The 16917-nt window shown below is 38.5% G+C and overlaps 1 protein-coding gene across 8 annotated transcripts in view; it reads right to left on the bottom strand.

The window, feature by feature from the left end:
• The window catches only part of eps15l1a (epidermal growth factor receptor pathway substrate 15-like 1a), a 54421-nt gene that overhangs the window by 23914 nt on the left and 13590 nt on the right, over positions 1-16917 (bottom strand). For 3 of the 8 annotated variants that reach the window (XR_003214408.1, XM_025899383.1, XM_025899381.1), the window contains exons 12-21: positions 15838-15994; positions 14850-14912; positions 11688-11773; positions 8955-8987; positions 6656-6728; positions 5661-5822; positions 5146-5343; positions 4276-4455; positions 3645-3750; positions 1041-1091 (exon numbers count right to left, since the gene is read on the bottom strand). Coding sequence is in view for 7 of the 8 variants with exons in the window: in XM_025899383.1 (XP_025755168.1) it covers positions 1041-1091; positions 3645-3750; positions 4276-4455; positions 5146-5343; positions 5661-5822; positions 6656-6728; positions 8955-8987; positions 11688-11773; positions 14850-14912; positions 15838-15994 (1109 nt within the window). In the remaining variant the exon portion in view is untranslated. The remainder of the gene's footprint in view (positions 1-1040; positions 1092-3644; positions 3751-4275; positions 4456-5145; positions 5344-5660; positions 5823-6655; positions 6729-8954; positions 8988-11687; positions 11774-14849; positions 14913-15837; positions 15995-16917) is intronic. The other 5 variants (XM_025899382.1, XM_025899384.1, XM_025899385.1 and 2 more) reach the window with 5 other exon arrangements.

Raw genomic sequence — 16917 nt, 5'->3', positions numbered from 1 at the left:
CTAAAACTTTGAGTTGCCAAGCTGCAGTCAAGAAACTTCAAGGATTTAGAGAGTAGTAAGTCATGCTTTGCTTTGGGATCAAATACTTACATTCAATGACTCATACAAAAAAATTTATAACTTTTGTGTAACGTTTTTTTCCTGGAGTATTGCCTGATATTCTAAGTGTCTATTAAAACAAAACCACAATTTGCACACATACTTGTTCTTTAATATTTACATATATATATATTTATACTTATACCTCTGTTTCTATACTCATTTTATATGAGGGCTTGATGTTTGCTGCTATAACAACTCAATTTCCCTCTGGGATTAATAAAGCCTCTCTGATTCTGAACAAAGATTAGAGAGTGTTCATTCTTTTGCAAGTGTGAAAGTTACAAATTGACCAGGGACTCAAATATGTTATTTAACCCACTGTATGGCTAAGTCTAGCTAAGTGTAAACGAAAGCATCAGCAGATAGGCATAAAAAAAACATGAAACTAAAGCATGGACCAAAAGGTCAAAACAAACACAGTAAGTATTAAAGAAGTACTTGGAATGAGCTCTGAGTAAGTCAATATAATCAATGAGCTGGGAGGTTGTTTTGGGTTTTTTTGGTGTTTTTATTGAGTTCGTCTCTCTATGTTTAAAAACCTATAAGAAATGCAAACGGCTTACAAAAAAGTGCTTCTGTGAGGCTTGTGGTAGGAATGTACTTTGAGTACTCAAGCCGAGTAGGAAAGTGTCTACTCAAAAGTACAGCCCATTTAATATTTCAGTAAAAAATACAAACTTGGGGTTGTAAAAACACTGATTTTAAAAATATGCTACATGATACATTTGTAAGGTACATTCCATGGGAATTATTTTAATTAATTTAAGGAAAAAACATGCATGCCTTCTAGGAAACGCTAAACCTGTTCGATGTAGAGTGTACAACAGTTTTAGTGCAACATTTTAAGTGATGAAATATTGCAGTTTACTTTCTGGCCCATGATTAAATTACCTCTCAAAAAAGAAAAAAGATTGACCTTTCTTCCCTGAAGTAAATACCTGTGGGTACTGATGGCTGCTTTGCAAAAGGATCATTCTGAAAAGGGTCACCTACAGGAGAGGAATCAAGCAAAGAGGGAAAGGCAGGAAGAAGACAAAAGACAGTCATAAATTAACTCAAGCTGGAAAATATAAGCTACTAGGAGGAAAGACAACTTAATACACATAAAGCAGTAAACACAGATTGAGGAGTAGAGAAGAGGAGAGAGGAGAGGAGCGCGTAGAAGGGATGAGACCACTTACTAGGGCTGGAGCTATGAACTATTTTAGTAATGGAGTATTTAATGGATAATTCCATTAATTAATTGATAACAAGTGTTTTTTTTACCATCTTAATGACCAATACATAAATATTCAAAAAACTGTTGTTTTAAAATAAACTGCTTGCTGGATTCCATTTTTGAAACTTCTGTGTTTTTAATCGTTTAACTGTCTACAAGATCCAGCAAAAGAATTAAAAACCCTCTCATTGTATCAGGTTTTTTAAAGAAAGCATTTAATGGCAAAAATAAACAAATATAGCAATGCCAAACTTAAACTAAGATATAAAATAAACTAGTCTTTACTCTGTACTCTTGGAAGGCTTTCTTACATTAAGAGGAGCCAAAAACATTCTGACTATCTTCAGGCTGACATAGATTTGATGTGTGTTCATGTTAAATTCTTATTAAATTCTGCACTGGGGAAATTCACTTGTTACAGCAGCACAGGGAACAGGAAGAAAAGGTGAATTAGAGTTATATTAAAAAAATGTAAAAACCCAAAATACGATACTAGGGGCAGGTGATGAGCAGGTTACTATACCACCCCTGGTTACTATACAGCAGGATTTTTCATTTTTATATCTACATAAAATGCAGTGGGATAAATAAAATACATCTATTTTTAAACACTAATTATCCTGTGTGGGCACTGTGTAGTCCATCTGCTGTTTGGATGAAGGACCTACAACGGTCCTCAGACCTACACCATGGGTATAACAGTCTACTGCTTTAGGAGCTGCTCCACAGTGTCATGCAGGGGGTGAGTGGTGCTGTACATAAAGGACATCAGTTTGGCTAACATCCTTCTTTTGGCATCATTATGATGTCATAGGGTGTAATATTGATAAATAGGTGTGTTGGAATGTTATCCAAGCCCTTTTATATGATATGTTACTCAACATGGTTTCTTGAAAATGTTTTCTAGGTTAACCTTTAACTTAGACACTAACAATGAAGGTCAAGGTCAAACGCTTGGGCAACCTAGATACTCATGTCCCCCAAGGCCTAGTATATCAATGTGAAATTGGAAGAATATCCATAAAAATTGGTTTTATTTGTTTTTTCAATACAATGCCCTACGATGTCATAATAACGCCATGAAAGGCTGACAAAAACAGGCTGACGTCAGAATGTTGCAATAAAAACATAAAACATCTAAGTTTTTGTCCAGCCCTTGCCCTTTGGGGGGAGTTGCGCACACCGAGTGCTCTTGTTTTAACTTCTGTTACTTGACTGTGTCATGACTGTGGATGAAAAGAGCAACTATAAAGCTTGCTTTTATTCATGTTCAGTCAAAGAGGTGCTTTGATTAAAAACTCAGCTTTTTCCCAGTAACATGTTTTATGGCAATTACAGTAACAAGCACTGCTGGAAACTGGAACTAGAACAAAGTCTTCTTTCATTCAACCTGAGCTCATGGTCTCTATGGCAACTCTGACAGCAGTGCCACTGATTATTGATCATTATCACTTCCACAGTCAACTGTCAGTTGTATTATTGAGATGTCAACAACTCGGGGTCAGTGGATGATGAGGCACATAGTACACAGAGGTCACGAACTTTCTGCAGTCAGTTGCATCAGACCTCCAAACTTCAAGTACTTGTCAAATCAGATAAAGAACTGTGCATAGGGAGCTTCATGCAATCTATTTCCAAAGCTGAGCAGCCGCATACATGCCTTGCATCACCAGATGCTGTGGTGTAAAGCACACTGCCACGGGACTCCACGGATGTTCAAACAACATCATTTATCAAATCAGTTTTCAGAGAGACAGATGCTGCCTATACTGTATCATGCTGAGATATTTGTGGGTTGCCGTTGACAGCACTAACTGTTGCCTGCTGTTCTGCCTGCAAGTTGTTGCTCACCACAGTCACCATCCTGCCACTCCTCACCTAAACCCATACCCACACTTTGCTCTTCATGAGGGCTGGATGAACTTTTGTAGTGTAGGCCAACATCACCAGAGTCAAAAGTTATCCAGTTTTACATGGTGTATAAACCATTGTTGTACTTAACTTTAAAAAATATTGTAATGGGTCACTCCAATACATAAATGCCTATATTAAAAGAGACTATGTGTTGTAGCCTCATGTCTGTATTACTGTAGGGTCCACCTTACAACATAAAATGCCTTGAGGAGACTGTTGTTGTGATTTGGCGTGATGATCTCCACACACTCGTCAATCATCTTTGGACACTCATTCACCCATACTCCCAACATGCAGTGCAGTAAAGAGAGGAGAGGATAGCAGAGGAGAGGAATGAGCCATTTAGATTAAAAGATTAAGAGGAACACTTAGAGATGGTGATGCAGTGAAAGTTAAGGGGGATGACAACCTTTGAATGGGTCTGTTTTGAAGGGGTCTTCAGACTGGAAGGGGTCAGTGGGAAGCCCTTGAGGTTGACTGTTAAACACAGATGGCTTCACTTTGAATGGGTCCTCCTGTGGAAATTAGAAAGCCAAGAAAGAGACAGAGAACACAAGCTTTTATCATCTCTTCTGCTGTGGACAAACAGAATATTTATATTTCTATACACTATGATATGGTTTTATTTCATTTGCTGTATTTGTACAAGTAATGTGAGCACATATCATAACATATACATCCATGGGATCAGATTCACTACAACTTTATGTGTTCTGTCACACAAGCTGTATCTTTGCTTGTCAAAACAATATAACACTTCTGGTTGCATATGCATTTAATAGAAGGTCATGTCAAATTTAAGGAGGTATATGAATGAAGTTTGCTTAAATACTTGTGATGGCATACAAGATGAATTAAAAAGAATTAAAAAGAAATCCATTTGTGAATATGGAACTTCACAAATGGAAAAGGTAACAACGATCGGGCAGAACAAACGAGCACCAGGTCTACCCGGGACTATAAAACCAAGTCCTATGACCTTAATAAATGTTACACAGCACACTGGAAAATAAAGGCACACCTCTGTCAAAGATCCTGACCTGTACTGCTCTCACCATGGCTGGAAATCCTCCATTCTCTCGGTCACTGAAGCCTTCACTCATGTCAGCCAAGTTGGTCATGCTGCCTCCATGGTTTCCATTCAAGGTGCTGTTGTACTGCTCAATGCTTTTAGACACTTCCTGTTGACTATCTTGAATCTGTGACAGCTTGCTGCGAGCCTGCAAGGTATACATACAAGCAAACTGTTAAAAACAACAACATTTCCAGAACATTTCCAGTGACACTGGGCTGGTGTGATACTGGTATAACATGTACCTCTGTGTGAAATTCATATTTAAATCATACAGTAAAAGTGCAATAAGTTGAGGTAATTTAAAATGAATAGAAATTACTGAAAGTTTGCTTCCAGAAAACACTGATCAGTTTCTTTAAGCTAGTTTCAAAAAGTTTTTTTGTCTTTTAAATATGTTTTCCTCATTACAAGACAGTTTGGCCGAGATGAAAGACATTGTCTATTATACACACACACACACACACACACACACACACAAGCACAGAAATATGCACAATAATGCTCAAATAATGCTTTTTGGCATAGCTATGAAAAACACTGCTTAGAGCAAAAAAATGTTTCCACTGAAATTTTACAAATATAATACAAGAATTGAATTCAACATCAACGTGTGGATGTTATAAAACAATACAAAAACTGCACTATGTGTGTGCATGTGTGTGTGTGTAGTGGCTTGCAGGAAACAGAAGACACACCACACCACAGCAGCTGAGACAAACATACACATTTGGTTCCTCTGACTTAATTGACAAGATAAAGAAATGGATTATACATTCCAGTGGCGCCCCCTGTTGACATTTTTTAGACATACACATTAGTAGGACCTGTGCCCTACCTGGTTGATCTCATCCTGGGTTGCTTTCAGAGACTTGATGATGGTCTCTAGTTGAATCTTGCCTGCGGCCAGGCTTTGCTCCAGCTGATTCTCCTCTTGTTGCAGCCGGCCCAGGTCAGCCTTGGCCCGGCTCAACTCTTCTTCCTGGTTTAGCAAGTCTGACTCCTGGGAGTGGATTTGAGTCTGGAGGCTTGAGATCTGAAGGCAGAAAACGGTGGCATAAAGGATTGAGTCAGAGGTTAAAACCTGCCAAGAGACAATTCTCTGCTTGTTGCTAATTATTCTACATCAATCTGTCAAAAGATAGTTTGATTTCTTCTTTTCTTCTATTTAGCATCATGCTAGTTATCTCAAGGTAAATTTGACTTCAACAAACAAACACTGAAAACAGCATATTAGAAATCGAATACATTAATTTTCAGGTATTTTGATTCTGTGATTGTTTTATAATAACTGAGGCAGTACTCCACAAAGGGGAAACTTCTACATTATCAGCATCCTCCTCTCTCTCTTACCATCTGAGACTCTTCCTGGCACTTCATCCGGACTTCATTCAACATGTCTTCTAATTTGTGTTTCTGCTGGTCCATCTCCTCCAGGCGGTCCTGGGCATCTTGTTTCTGAGCTTCTAACTCCTGCAGGCTGGTTGTCTCTCTGTCCAGGTCATTCTGCATTTCCTGATAGACGATAACAACTGTTGTTGTGATTTGGCGCTATATAAATAAAATTGAATTGAATTGAACTGAATTGAATTCCAGATATTCTGCCCTGTGCTTCAACAAAACTGGGCTGGGTGAACACATTCCATGATACCTCATTATATTTGCTGGGCTTCAAATTTCTCTGAGTGGACTCCAATACAGATCTTTCTAGGAAAGCTAGGAGAGGGAGAATCTGCTTCTATATAAATGAAGGTTGGTGTCACAATGTTAAAAACCCCCCAGAAACCTTCATATACTGTATATACACACACACTGGATCAATAAAGCTGATTCCGAGGCTAATAGCTCTTTGGGAAGCACCTTGTTAGTTCAAAATTACAATTCTACACATGTCAAACTGTGTTGTTTTTGGCCATTTTGTAGATTCACCTAATAACATGGGAACAAATAATTTCTTTTTGTAACAAACTGATAGTAACAAAGTACCTAAAGATACAATTTAAAATTGGTTCCTTTAGTTAGGTGCTTTTTTATCCTTGAATGACTCATAGTTCAGTGTTAAGTGTCTGAACAAATAAAAATAAATATTCCCCTGAAAATGGTCAAGAACTGTACTGAAAATGAGTAAGAATGCAGTCAATGTTCAAAGAAAGACTTTAAAAGGCCTCGAGAAAGCCTATAGAAGTACTGCTCAAGGCCAATTTTAAAAAAATACATAAAAAATATTACCATATAAAGAAATGAGCGGTGGCTGAGTAAAATAAACGTACATCAAGGACAGAGTGTCTCAATTTTATGTTGAGTCCACATCCAGTTGCTACCAACTGAAAAAAACAAGCTGTCCTCACCTGCACCTCAGCACTCTTATGTCTGATAGCCTCCTCTGCTTCCCTGATGTCCTGCTCAAGAGTGTACTTCTCCCTGTACAAAACCAGAAACATTCACACAAACACAGGCACATTGATTTTCTTATTTTAAAGGTTTATAATATGTTTATAAAATAATTACAGAATAAGAATAAATAAATGAAAAGTATATTTCACTGGTGTCAATTTTAAAAAAACTTTGTGTGCAACTTGACAGAAGAATCATACAAAATGTATTTTTATTTCCCAAAACAAAATTATCACATCTTTGTGAATTAGTGCCTCATTTCTTGTGTACTTAATATGTATGATATAAAACATGATACGTTATTTGGCACTATGATTGTAAAGTCTATGTACTATGCAAGTCTTGCATAGTAAAGAAAAAGTCATTTACAGAGAAAAATCTACTGCACATGTATGACAGATATACTTGGTAATTTGTGACCACCAGGGGTTTGACAGACTCCATAGCAATCTGTGTATTCTGGTCCTCAGGTATCAAGGTTGATATAAATGATTAAAGTATCTAAAAAAAATAATCAAGGAACACTTTGAAAAAACATCAGATCTGAAATGGAAAAAAAATTACGTTCCATCTCAAATGAGTATTTTGTATGACCCCCACGTGCTTGTATCCATGTCTGGCAATAGGTTTAGGTCAGGCCAATGTGTTGTTACATGAGGCTGGGCATTGTCAGGCACCATGAGGAGCCAAGGACCACTACACCACATCTGACAATGGGTCGAAGGATTTCCTCCTGATGAATAATGGCAGTCAGGGTGCTGCTGCCTAGCCTGTAGAGGTCTATGCGTCCCTCCATGGATGGATTTCGCACTTAGACTGCAGGCTTTCTAGAGTATTTAAATGTAGAATGGGAGGCAGAGCCTTCAGCTTTCAGGCCCCTCTCCTGTGGAACCAGCTTCCAGTTTGTATTCGGAGGGAAGACATCCTCACTACTGTTAGGATTAGGCTTAAAACTTTCCTTTTAGATAAAGAATACAGTTAGGGCTGGATCATGTGACCTTGATACTTCCCTTGGGTTGCAATGGCTCTAGGAGGCTGCTGGGGGATTCCCATGAGGCACTGAGTGTTGCTGCTGGGGGAGTGTTTCCTCTTCACACATTTTTTTTCACTTACTATGTGTTTACACGCCTCTCTGCATTTAATTATTAGTTATTATTAATGTCTGGCTCTCTTCCACGGTGTGTCTTTGACCTGTCTTCTTCCCCTAACCCCAACCAGTCGCACCCTTTTAAAAGGGAGTTTTTCTACCCGACTGTCACCAAAGTGCTTGCTCATAGGGGGTCATTGTTGGGGTTTTCTGTTTACTTTGTATTAATGCAGGGTCTTTACTTTACAATATAAAGTGCCTTAAGGCAACTTTTGTTGTGAGTTGGCACTACATAAATAAAACTGAATTGAGCTAAACTGGATATGCGTCCCCACACCATTGTTGACCTACTACTAAATTAAACCTGCTCACATATATGAAAAACATCGGACGTCAATTCTGGTATTCTATGGTAAATGCTCTTCGGGTTCCATGGTGCTGGGCAGTATAGGGCCTACGGCTATTGTTATGATGCCTGTTGCTGATTGTGTGGTCAGAGATATTCACACCAGTCATTTTGTAGGGCTCATCCTGTTCCTCCTTGCACAATGGAGCAAACGCCAGTCCTGCTGATGGGTTAAGGACCTTCTTTAAGCCTGTCCAGCTTTCCTAGAGTAACTGTCTGCTATCTAGAATCCCCTCCATGTTCCTGAAACTGTGCTGGGAAACATAGCAAACCTTCTGAGAATGGCTCATATTGGTGTGCCATCATGGAGGAGTTGGACTACCTGTTAAACCTCTATAGCGACCAGGTATTGCCTCATGGTATCAGTTGTGACCCTGACCCTAGGCAAATGCAAAACTAGTGAAAATACATTCAGAAAACATAAGGGGAAAAAAATCTCAGTGGTCTCCACCTTTAAAACCACTCCTGTTTCAGCAGTTGTCTTATTGTTGCCCCTCTAGTGCACCTGCTATTAATTTCATTAACACCAAAGCAGCTGAAACTGATTAACAACCAACCTCTGCTGCTTAACTCACCAGATCATAAACCAGAAATTTAATTGCACTGATGCTATATTCTGTGGGGTTTTAAAATGTTTTTGAGCAGTATTTAAACATTATACAACAAAAAGCTAGGTAAGATAGACACTGCTCACTCTGTGTCATTTGATAGAATGCAAGTCCATTTTAGTATATTCAGTAATAAGTAGCCAGTTTGTTACCTGAGAGTATTCCACTGGGTATAGGCAAGAGTGCTGACGCAGCATAGTGAATAAGTAGTGAACAAACAAAAATTTGATAAAATACATGCATCAAAGGAAGAGTGGATAGCTGTGTGTTTGGCTGACTGGGTGGCTAAGTAGGTAGATGGATGCATGGATGGATGGATGGATGGATGGGTGGATAGATAAGTAGATGGGTGGATAAGTGGGTGGGTGAACTAATGAAAAGCAGATCTATGTAATTATATTTATGTCAAAAGTCACACATGAGGGGAAACATAATGACAAACAAATTAAAGTAAATTCAACAACCCATGTGCATAGATCTCAGCAGCCACATGCACAACGAAGCCATTGCGCGTAAGAGTGTCTACTTTGCAAGCACTACAGCAAATTCATGGTCTCATAACTTGCTCGCTTGAATTAACCTGAACTGACAGTTTGGTAGGCAGAGCCCTAAGAACGAGGGGGCTTAATATGACTGGTCACAGTCACAGTCTCAGTAATGGACAGGTTCTGTTTACTGGTTTAAACCAAATTATCCTGTGGGTGCAGCATGCGTTATTTACTATTACAGTTATCTTTTGCTGTGAAGCAGTGAAATACTGAAAACTGCCTACTGAAGACTACTTTACTGCTCAACTACTCTTAAAAACCCTGGGACAATAAGGCAAGCTCAGAATATTCTGCACTCCTCTCCCATTAGTCTATTGTACACTATTATATAACTTTTGTGATCATTAAAAACAAATAAATAAAAAGAACACTCTTAATGAGAATCAGGATGCTGCACAAAACAAAGACATATAAACTTGCAAACAAAAAGTTGATTAGTCTGCAGCAAACACATGTAATTGAACCATGACTAAAAGGGAATGCTTTCAGAAGCCACTGATAAGTCAGTTCATCCACCAGCGCACAGTAGAAATTACAGCTATAGTTAAACTGGCAAACTTCATTCATTCAAGTCAACAAATCAAGACAAGTACTTACTGACGTGTAGCACAGATCGATTCTTTCATAGTGATTTTTGATTTATTCATAGAATAATGATAAGACTATACAAAGGCAAATATTTGACTTTCAAGTCCATTTAAAGCTTTAACTCTATTAAATTACATATAAAATAAACCAAATATAATACAGTTTGTTCTAGCGTGTGGTGTACACTTTAATGACTCAACAATTATTTAGACTTTAAAGGATATTTTAACGTAGAACATTTGTACTTCTACTTTAGTAAAAGTTTATTTTCACAGAATGTACATATATTGTAGTATTTCTACTTTTATACAAGTATAGGATTTAGAATTGAAAACTTCTTCCACAACTGTTAAAAGCTGATGATCAGCATTACACCATGTGGGCTACACAATTTTGGTAGCCTGTTTATTCATGTTATTTGTAACATAAAACATGCACAGTTTTCATCCCTGTTTCCCTGCATTTAAAGTATGTCTAGGTATCTAGGTGCCTACCAGGATTTTCTCAATTCTTGAATACTGTTCTTGCTGGTTTCTTTATGAATACTAATAAAATTTCTAAATAAATCCTTAAACAACAATAAATATTGATGTGAGGCATTTCCCTGTCATCTGCAGGTCAAGGGCAGAAGACCAGAATGACTGATCAACAACAGACATAACTAAAATGAAACCATGTGTTAACTAGCACAAAGATTACCACAAACCATGAAAAGTTAGCATGAGTTGCAGGCATTCCCAACTGCTTTCACTTTGTTATAACGCCACTAACAGTTGAATGTGGAGTATTTTTAGCGAGGAAATCTCACAACTGGACTGGACACAGGTAGCATCCCATCACCTGAACTTCACTGAGCTCCTGAGAGCGACCCATAGAAACCATCTGTATGCCTAGGTGGTTGATTTTAAACACCTGTGCCCATGAAAGTGATTGAAACACCTGAATTGGATGGGTGAAAGAATACTTTTAGCAATATATTACATGCAAGGCTGTGGTGGCAATGCTTTGAAAGTGGCCAATCACATCAGGACCCCTCTTCCTTTGAGTTCTGCCTTCCAAACTGTCAAAAGTAAGATTGATTTAAGCAAAAATAATTCAGCTTTGAGTAAAGAGTTACCTTTAAGAGTGTGAATGTGCTGCAGAAATTGCAAAGCAGACACTCACATGTGTGATGGCTTCTTTGTGCACATGGCTGCTGAGTACTACATGCACAATATGATAAATTTATGAGTAAGGGATTTATTTACACTAGTGACAATGAATACCTGCGCGTATGAAATTTGGCTTTGATTGTGTTTTTTCTTGCAGGTGACCTTTGACATAAATATGTATACAGATGGAAAACAGTCTAAAGAGACTAAGAATGTAGTCTCTAAAAACGTATCTGCACCCCATTTAGCAAGCTCTGTGGGTTATAGACATCCATATTCCCAATTGTCAACTCCTTACAGTTGGTATTCCTTAATGGTTCAAATTTTAAAACTGGCCACAATAAAAGTAACTTTGGAAATGAGAATGCTACTGCATAAAAATATAGTTAAAAGATGTCTTGTCCTTACTACCAACATTATTTTGACAGGATAGTACGGTGACAGAAAAGGTAGAACACTGTTCTATGTGTTATTATGATTATACAAATGGATGGAACTGAAATGAATTAAAGGTCTTGATATTAATGTTAACAGTGGATTAGTGATGGAGCTTTTTTGGTACTGCAATTTTGGTACCGTTGATGACCCTGTTTGTTACCTTTGCAGCTGAGCTATCTCCTGGCTGATGTCATCCAACTCCTTGATGCCAGTGAACTCTCCTGAACCCACTGAACTAGAGCTGTCCTGTAAAAAACAGCAAAAAGGACAAAATAAGAGATGGTCAAGTTGTCTCAACATATATGATGAAGTAGGATGATGAAATGGCACCACATGAGCCATGGCAGAATAGGCCAATGGAAGGAGAAAGAGGTAAAAAACAGATAGGAGAAAAACTGGAGGTCAAGAAGAGGAGCAGCACGGAGGTGGGGCTATGTCTATCACCAACATGTGAGGGAGGTGTCACCACCAATGACAACCTGCAAAGGACAGGAAAGATTCAGGACTTTTCGATTTTATCTTCACCTCACCTTCAAAAAAAAAAAATCTATATTGGTCTTCAACAAGCTTCCAGTATTTTTATCTCTAGCTTTGGGAATTGCAGAGTAACTTAATGGTACTATAACGATATGTTACCTGCAATAAAAATAAGACAACGATTCTGCAATGCTTTTATGTCTGTGTAACCTATTATGAAAAAAATGCATCTCAGAAGCATTGTGTTATCTTTGTTTTTATTACAGCTATTATGGCATTTAAATAAATTCTATCAATTCAATTAATTATCACTCCAATAATTACTCTCCACCCTGTCTGCCATTTATGCTTGCTTTTGATGAGCACCACAAAGAAGAATCTTTAGTAAAGACTCTGGAAAGTAATATTGGTGAAAAATAAGTTTTAGAGTGCCTGCATGACTTCATATAACATTAGGACATAATGGATGTACCCAGGATGTAACCCGTGAGGAGCGGGTTACATCCTGGGTACATCCTGGACAGCTTGCCAGACAGACGACCATCCGTGCTCACAATCGCACTAACTGCCTTTGGACTTTGAAAAGAACCCTGTACTTTTTTGCTGTGGAGCAACCATGCGCCACCATGCTACCCTTGTTACGCTTACATGTTGAGTGGAAGATATGTGTTGTCTGATCACACGCATTTCACAACCAAATAAGCTTTCAGTGAAGTATTATTAAAAAAAAGACTGCACATTTCCCGTCTTCATTGCAAAAATATGACTGGCATTTCTTCTATTAAAAATCCTTCTGAGTGGACCTGTCATGGTACTGGATCTATGACACAGCATTTCTGTTTCTTCTGCTTTTTCTGGCATTGTTTAGGTTTCTAGTTTAATCACTTTCATTTCTAGTCCCGTTAGATATTTCCTGCTAAGGTTACATTTATAGTTCTAGTCTTTTGTTTTGTTACTGTTCCTCCCTTGCATTCCACATTTCATGTCTAGTCTCCCTCGTCTTCGTGTTTGTTTACTCTCCTGTGTCTGTTTTGTGTTTCCTTTCTGTCTCTCCAGTTGACTGTGTTCCCATGTCTGTTTGATCCCCAGTCCCAGTGTTAAGTCCATATCTTAGTGTGTGTCTCTTGTTTTTATTTCGATAGCCCTTGTCCTGTGCTTCGTGTATTCAGTTTTGCTTCCTCCCTTGTTGTGTCAGGTTACTTCCCATCCTCTCATTATCCTCTGTGTATTTAGTCCTCTGTCTTCCTCTGCCTGCTGTCACATCGTCCCACATGGCTGTGTATTCTTGTGCGCCTCGTTTCCCTCTTCCATCTCTATTCCAAGTTTGAGTTTCAAGTTTGTTGTTTCCAGTTCTTTCCCTTTCAGAACTGCCTTAATTCTTCATGGCACAGATTTAACAAGGTCTTGGAAACATTCCAGAGATTTTGGTCCATGCTCACATCGCAATATTACACAGTTGCAGAGCCAGCTACACAGTCATGATGCAAATTTCCCGTTCTCGCTTTAACTTCCTGTCCTGTTCAAGAAACCATTTTTAGAAGATCTGAGCTTTGTGACATGATATGTTATCCTGGTGGTAGCAGCTATCATAAGACGGATCCACTGTGGTCATAAATGAATGGATGGGGTGAGTAATAACCACTGACACAAGGCAGGATGGATCCATACTGTCATGCTGTTTATTTCAAATTCTGACCCTACCATCCACATGTTGCTGCGGATATAGAGACTCATCAGACGTGGTAACATTGTTCCAGTCTTGTGTTGTCAAATTTAGGTAAGCCTGTGTGAATTCTAGGCTCAGTTACTGTTGCCTTCCTATTAGTCTGGCCATTCTCCTCTGACCTCTGGCATCACCAATGTTGGCCATTTCTGGCCACAGAACAGACACTCACTAGATACTTTCTCTTTTTCTTTACTTTTCTTTCTTGTAAATCCTAGAAGTGGTTGTGTGGGAAAAGTAGATTAGATCAGTAGATTGGCAGATTCTGAAATACCCAAGACAATTTGGCACAAACAATACCAATTAATGCCACATTCAGGGTAACTTAAATCACCTTTATTCCCCATTCTGATTCTCAGCTGAACTTTGACGTCTTAAAAAGTGCTGCATTCCTAAATGCACGGAGCTGCTGCCATGTGATTGGCTGATCATATGTCTGTCATCAAAGAGTTCAACAGGTGTAACTAACCAAGTGTTTGGTGAGTATATTGTATGTGAAAATAACTGTATCATATATCTGTCTACGGTGCACTTTTTGTTGTCATACTGCAACTAGTTTTGCGCGTTCAACTGAGTAGATGATTGCTGAATTGAGTTATTTACTGCAAGACCACAACTACAACTGCTACTAACAGATTTGAGCTTCCTTAAAAGACATCCTCAACAAAAAAGAACCAATTTTTCATCCAGTGATCCTGAATCTTGCCATGATCAAGACAGTTTACAGTGTGAGGCAATCTTACTGCATTGTATCGAAATGGAGAAAAAATTCTTGCAAATGCTTTCCAGGAATCAGTGAAAGCTGAAAGCATTTAGAAAGTAGTACGTTATAAGCCCATGTTACCTACCCACAACTTGAACATTATGGCCTAAGAGAGGAGGAAGAGGCGAAAGGTAGAAACGTTAGCAGCAAAGAGAGGATAGAACAGTGCGCAGTAAATGTCTTTGGTTTCACCAATTTAACCCTTCACAACATTTCCATTTTATTTTGACATGGGTCAGCGTTTCAGATATTTTCCAGCAGAAATAAACCACTCCCAAGAGAAGACATGTAGTGGGAAATATGTACACTTTGCAGCCTGAGAAAGAGGAGAACAGGGAAGAAAAGAAGAACTGACTCACCCGCCTCATTTCTGACAGAGCAGCCATCTCAGATCCCACTGGAGTAATGTATCCTGACATACTCTGAAACCACAGAAAAACAGCATCACGTCTCTGATGATGGTGTAAAAGTGAAGTCGTCCAGTCACTGAGTGTTCAGGAGTCTGACGGCTTGGGGGAAGAAACAGTCTGGCAGTGAGGGCCCGAATGCTCCGGTACCTCTTGCCAGAAAGCAGCAGGGTGAAGAGTGTGTGTGTGAGGGGTGCGTGGGGTCTTCCACAATGCTGGCAGCTTTGCGGATGCAGCGGGTGCAATACGTATAAACAGCAAACTTCTCTGATGATGGTGTAAAACAGCAAGCAATGTAGCTTTATTCCATGTCAAAACAGAAACTTTTGAAAACCTTTTAAACAAGAGGGACTTTGATTACACTATGTCCCACCAAAGAAGAAATAATCATGGCTTAACAATGATGACAAAAGCAAATTTTGATTAAAAAAAAACAACTAGGCTTTAGGCTACAGGTCATTGTAAAATGTATATATTATAATATAATAATAAACTCAACAAACCTGAAACTTATAAACTCACATTTTATTCACAAAGATACCCATAAAACATATCAAATGTTTAAACTGAGAAAATGTTAATATTAGCTCACTTTGAATTTGATGGCAGCAGCATGTCTTAACAAAGTTGACATGGGAGCAACAAACGCTAACGGGCTAACGCATTAGCTTGTTAACGCGTTAGCGTCTTGCAGCCCCACGCACGGGGCGATCCGCGTTAACTCGCTAATGGAGATTTGCCGCGTTAATGCGGTTATGGTGTTAACGTCATTTTAACGAGATTAACAGTGACAGCACTAGTTTTTATGTTTTATTGTGAATTAAAACAGGTCAGGTACAATTTAGCTCTCACTGTGACAGCCAATACTATATCATGCAAGCTGGGGATGTGAATATGTGGACATTAGCACACCTTTAACAGCTTTGATGATGCTACTTACCGGTAGTGGAGTGCCTCTTTCAGAAGGTGGAATCATATCAGCAGTCAGGGCTTGTGGAGGATCAATGCCCTTACTGACTTTCTGCTGGATAAGATGCATGGCGAGGGCAAACTGCTCCCTGGTCAGCTTGCCTATCTGCCTTGTATCTGCTAAAGCCCTGCGAGAAACAACATAATCGACAGAGACACATTCAGTTGATTCAGTTAACCTCAGCTTTTATATTGAAAAGAATCAGTCTAATAAAAATACAAAGGAAATGAACCATATCAAGTCTAATAGCAACCAAATCAAGCAGCTCCAAGTTAATTTTTCAATGTCACGTTTGGAACATTTTTTTGGGCAGAGCTATGGTACTATAATGATTTTCACCCAGTAATATCTCAGCAACCTAACAACTGGATGTATCCGTCTTGTGAGCAAAAACTTCAATTAAGGATTTGTGATAAGTGGCAATGGCTGCGGAGCTCTTTTTTCTGGTCCTGGAATCTGCTGTGGAGGAATTTTGGCAACTCTTCTTGGCAGAAGTGTTTTAATCTTAATTCAGACACATTGGAGAGTTTTCTGGCATTTTTTTTATCATGGTTTGGGGTGTATGAGCCAGTATTTTGGATTAGATTTTTTTAGTTCTGTTTATGATTATTGTGTGTTTCTGAATAGTTTGTTCTTTGTTTTAGTAACTTTGAGTTTTCTATCCTAGGATATTTCTCCTCATTGTTTTATTCTCAGTTTTTGTTGTGTCTCCACCATTTGTAATTTGTTATTATCGCCAACTGTTTATAGTTAATTCCCTAAGTCTCATCTTTCCTGCCTTCTGTGTTCCCCTTATCTGTTGACTCTTCATTTCCTCTATCTTTGCTTAATCTGTGTCTCGTTACCCTGGTGTTTCCCATATCTCTGATTACCTCACTCTAAGGCCTTAAAGATGAAGACAATAGCTCATCTATAAAGTATTTGTCATAATTTTCCCAAATGCTTTTTTAAAACAGAGCAATGTGTGTTAACCAAAATGTATGATTCCGGTAGGTCTTGTTTACCTGAATGAATATAATCATTATTTAAAAACTGCATTTCTTCTTTACT

Source organism: Oreochromis niloticus, linkage group LG17, assembly GCF_001858045.2.
Source record: "Oreochromis niloticus isolate F11D_XX linkage group LG17, O_niloticus_UMD_NMBU, whole genome shotgun sequence".
NCBI classification, from domain to species: Eukaryota; Metazoa; Chordata; class Actinopteri; order Cichliformes; family Cichlidae; genus Oreochromis; species Oreochromis niloticus.
The sequence above is the reverse complement of the archived record's forward strand: the minus strand, read 5'-3'. Positions and strand labels throughout refer to the sequence as shown.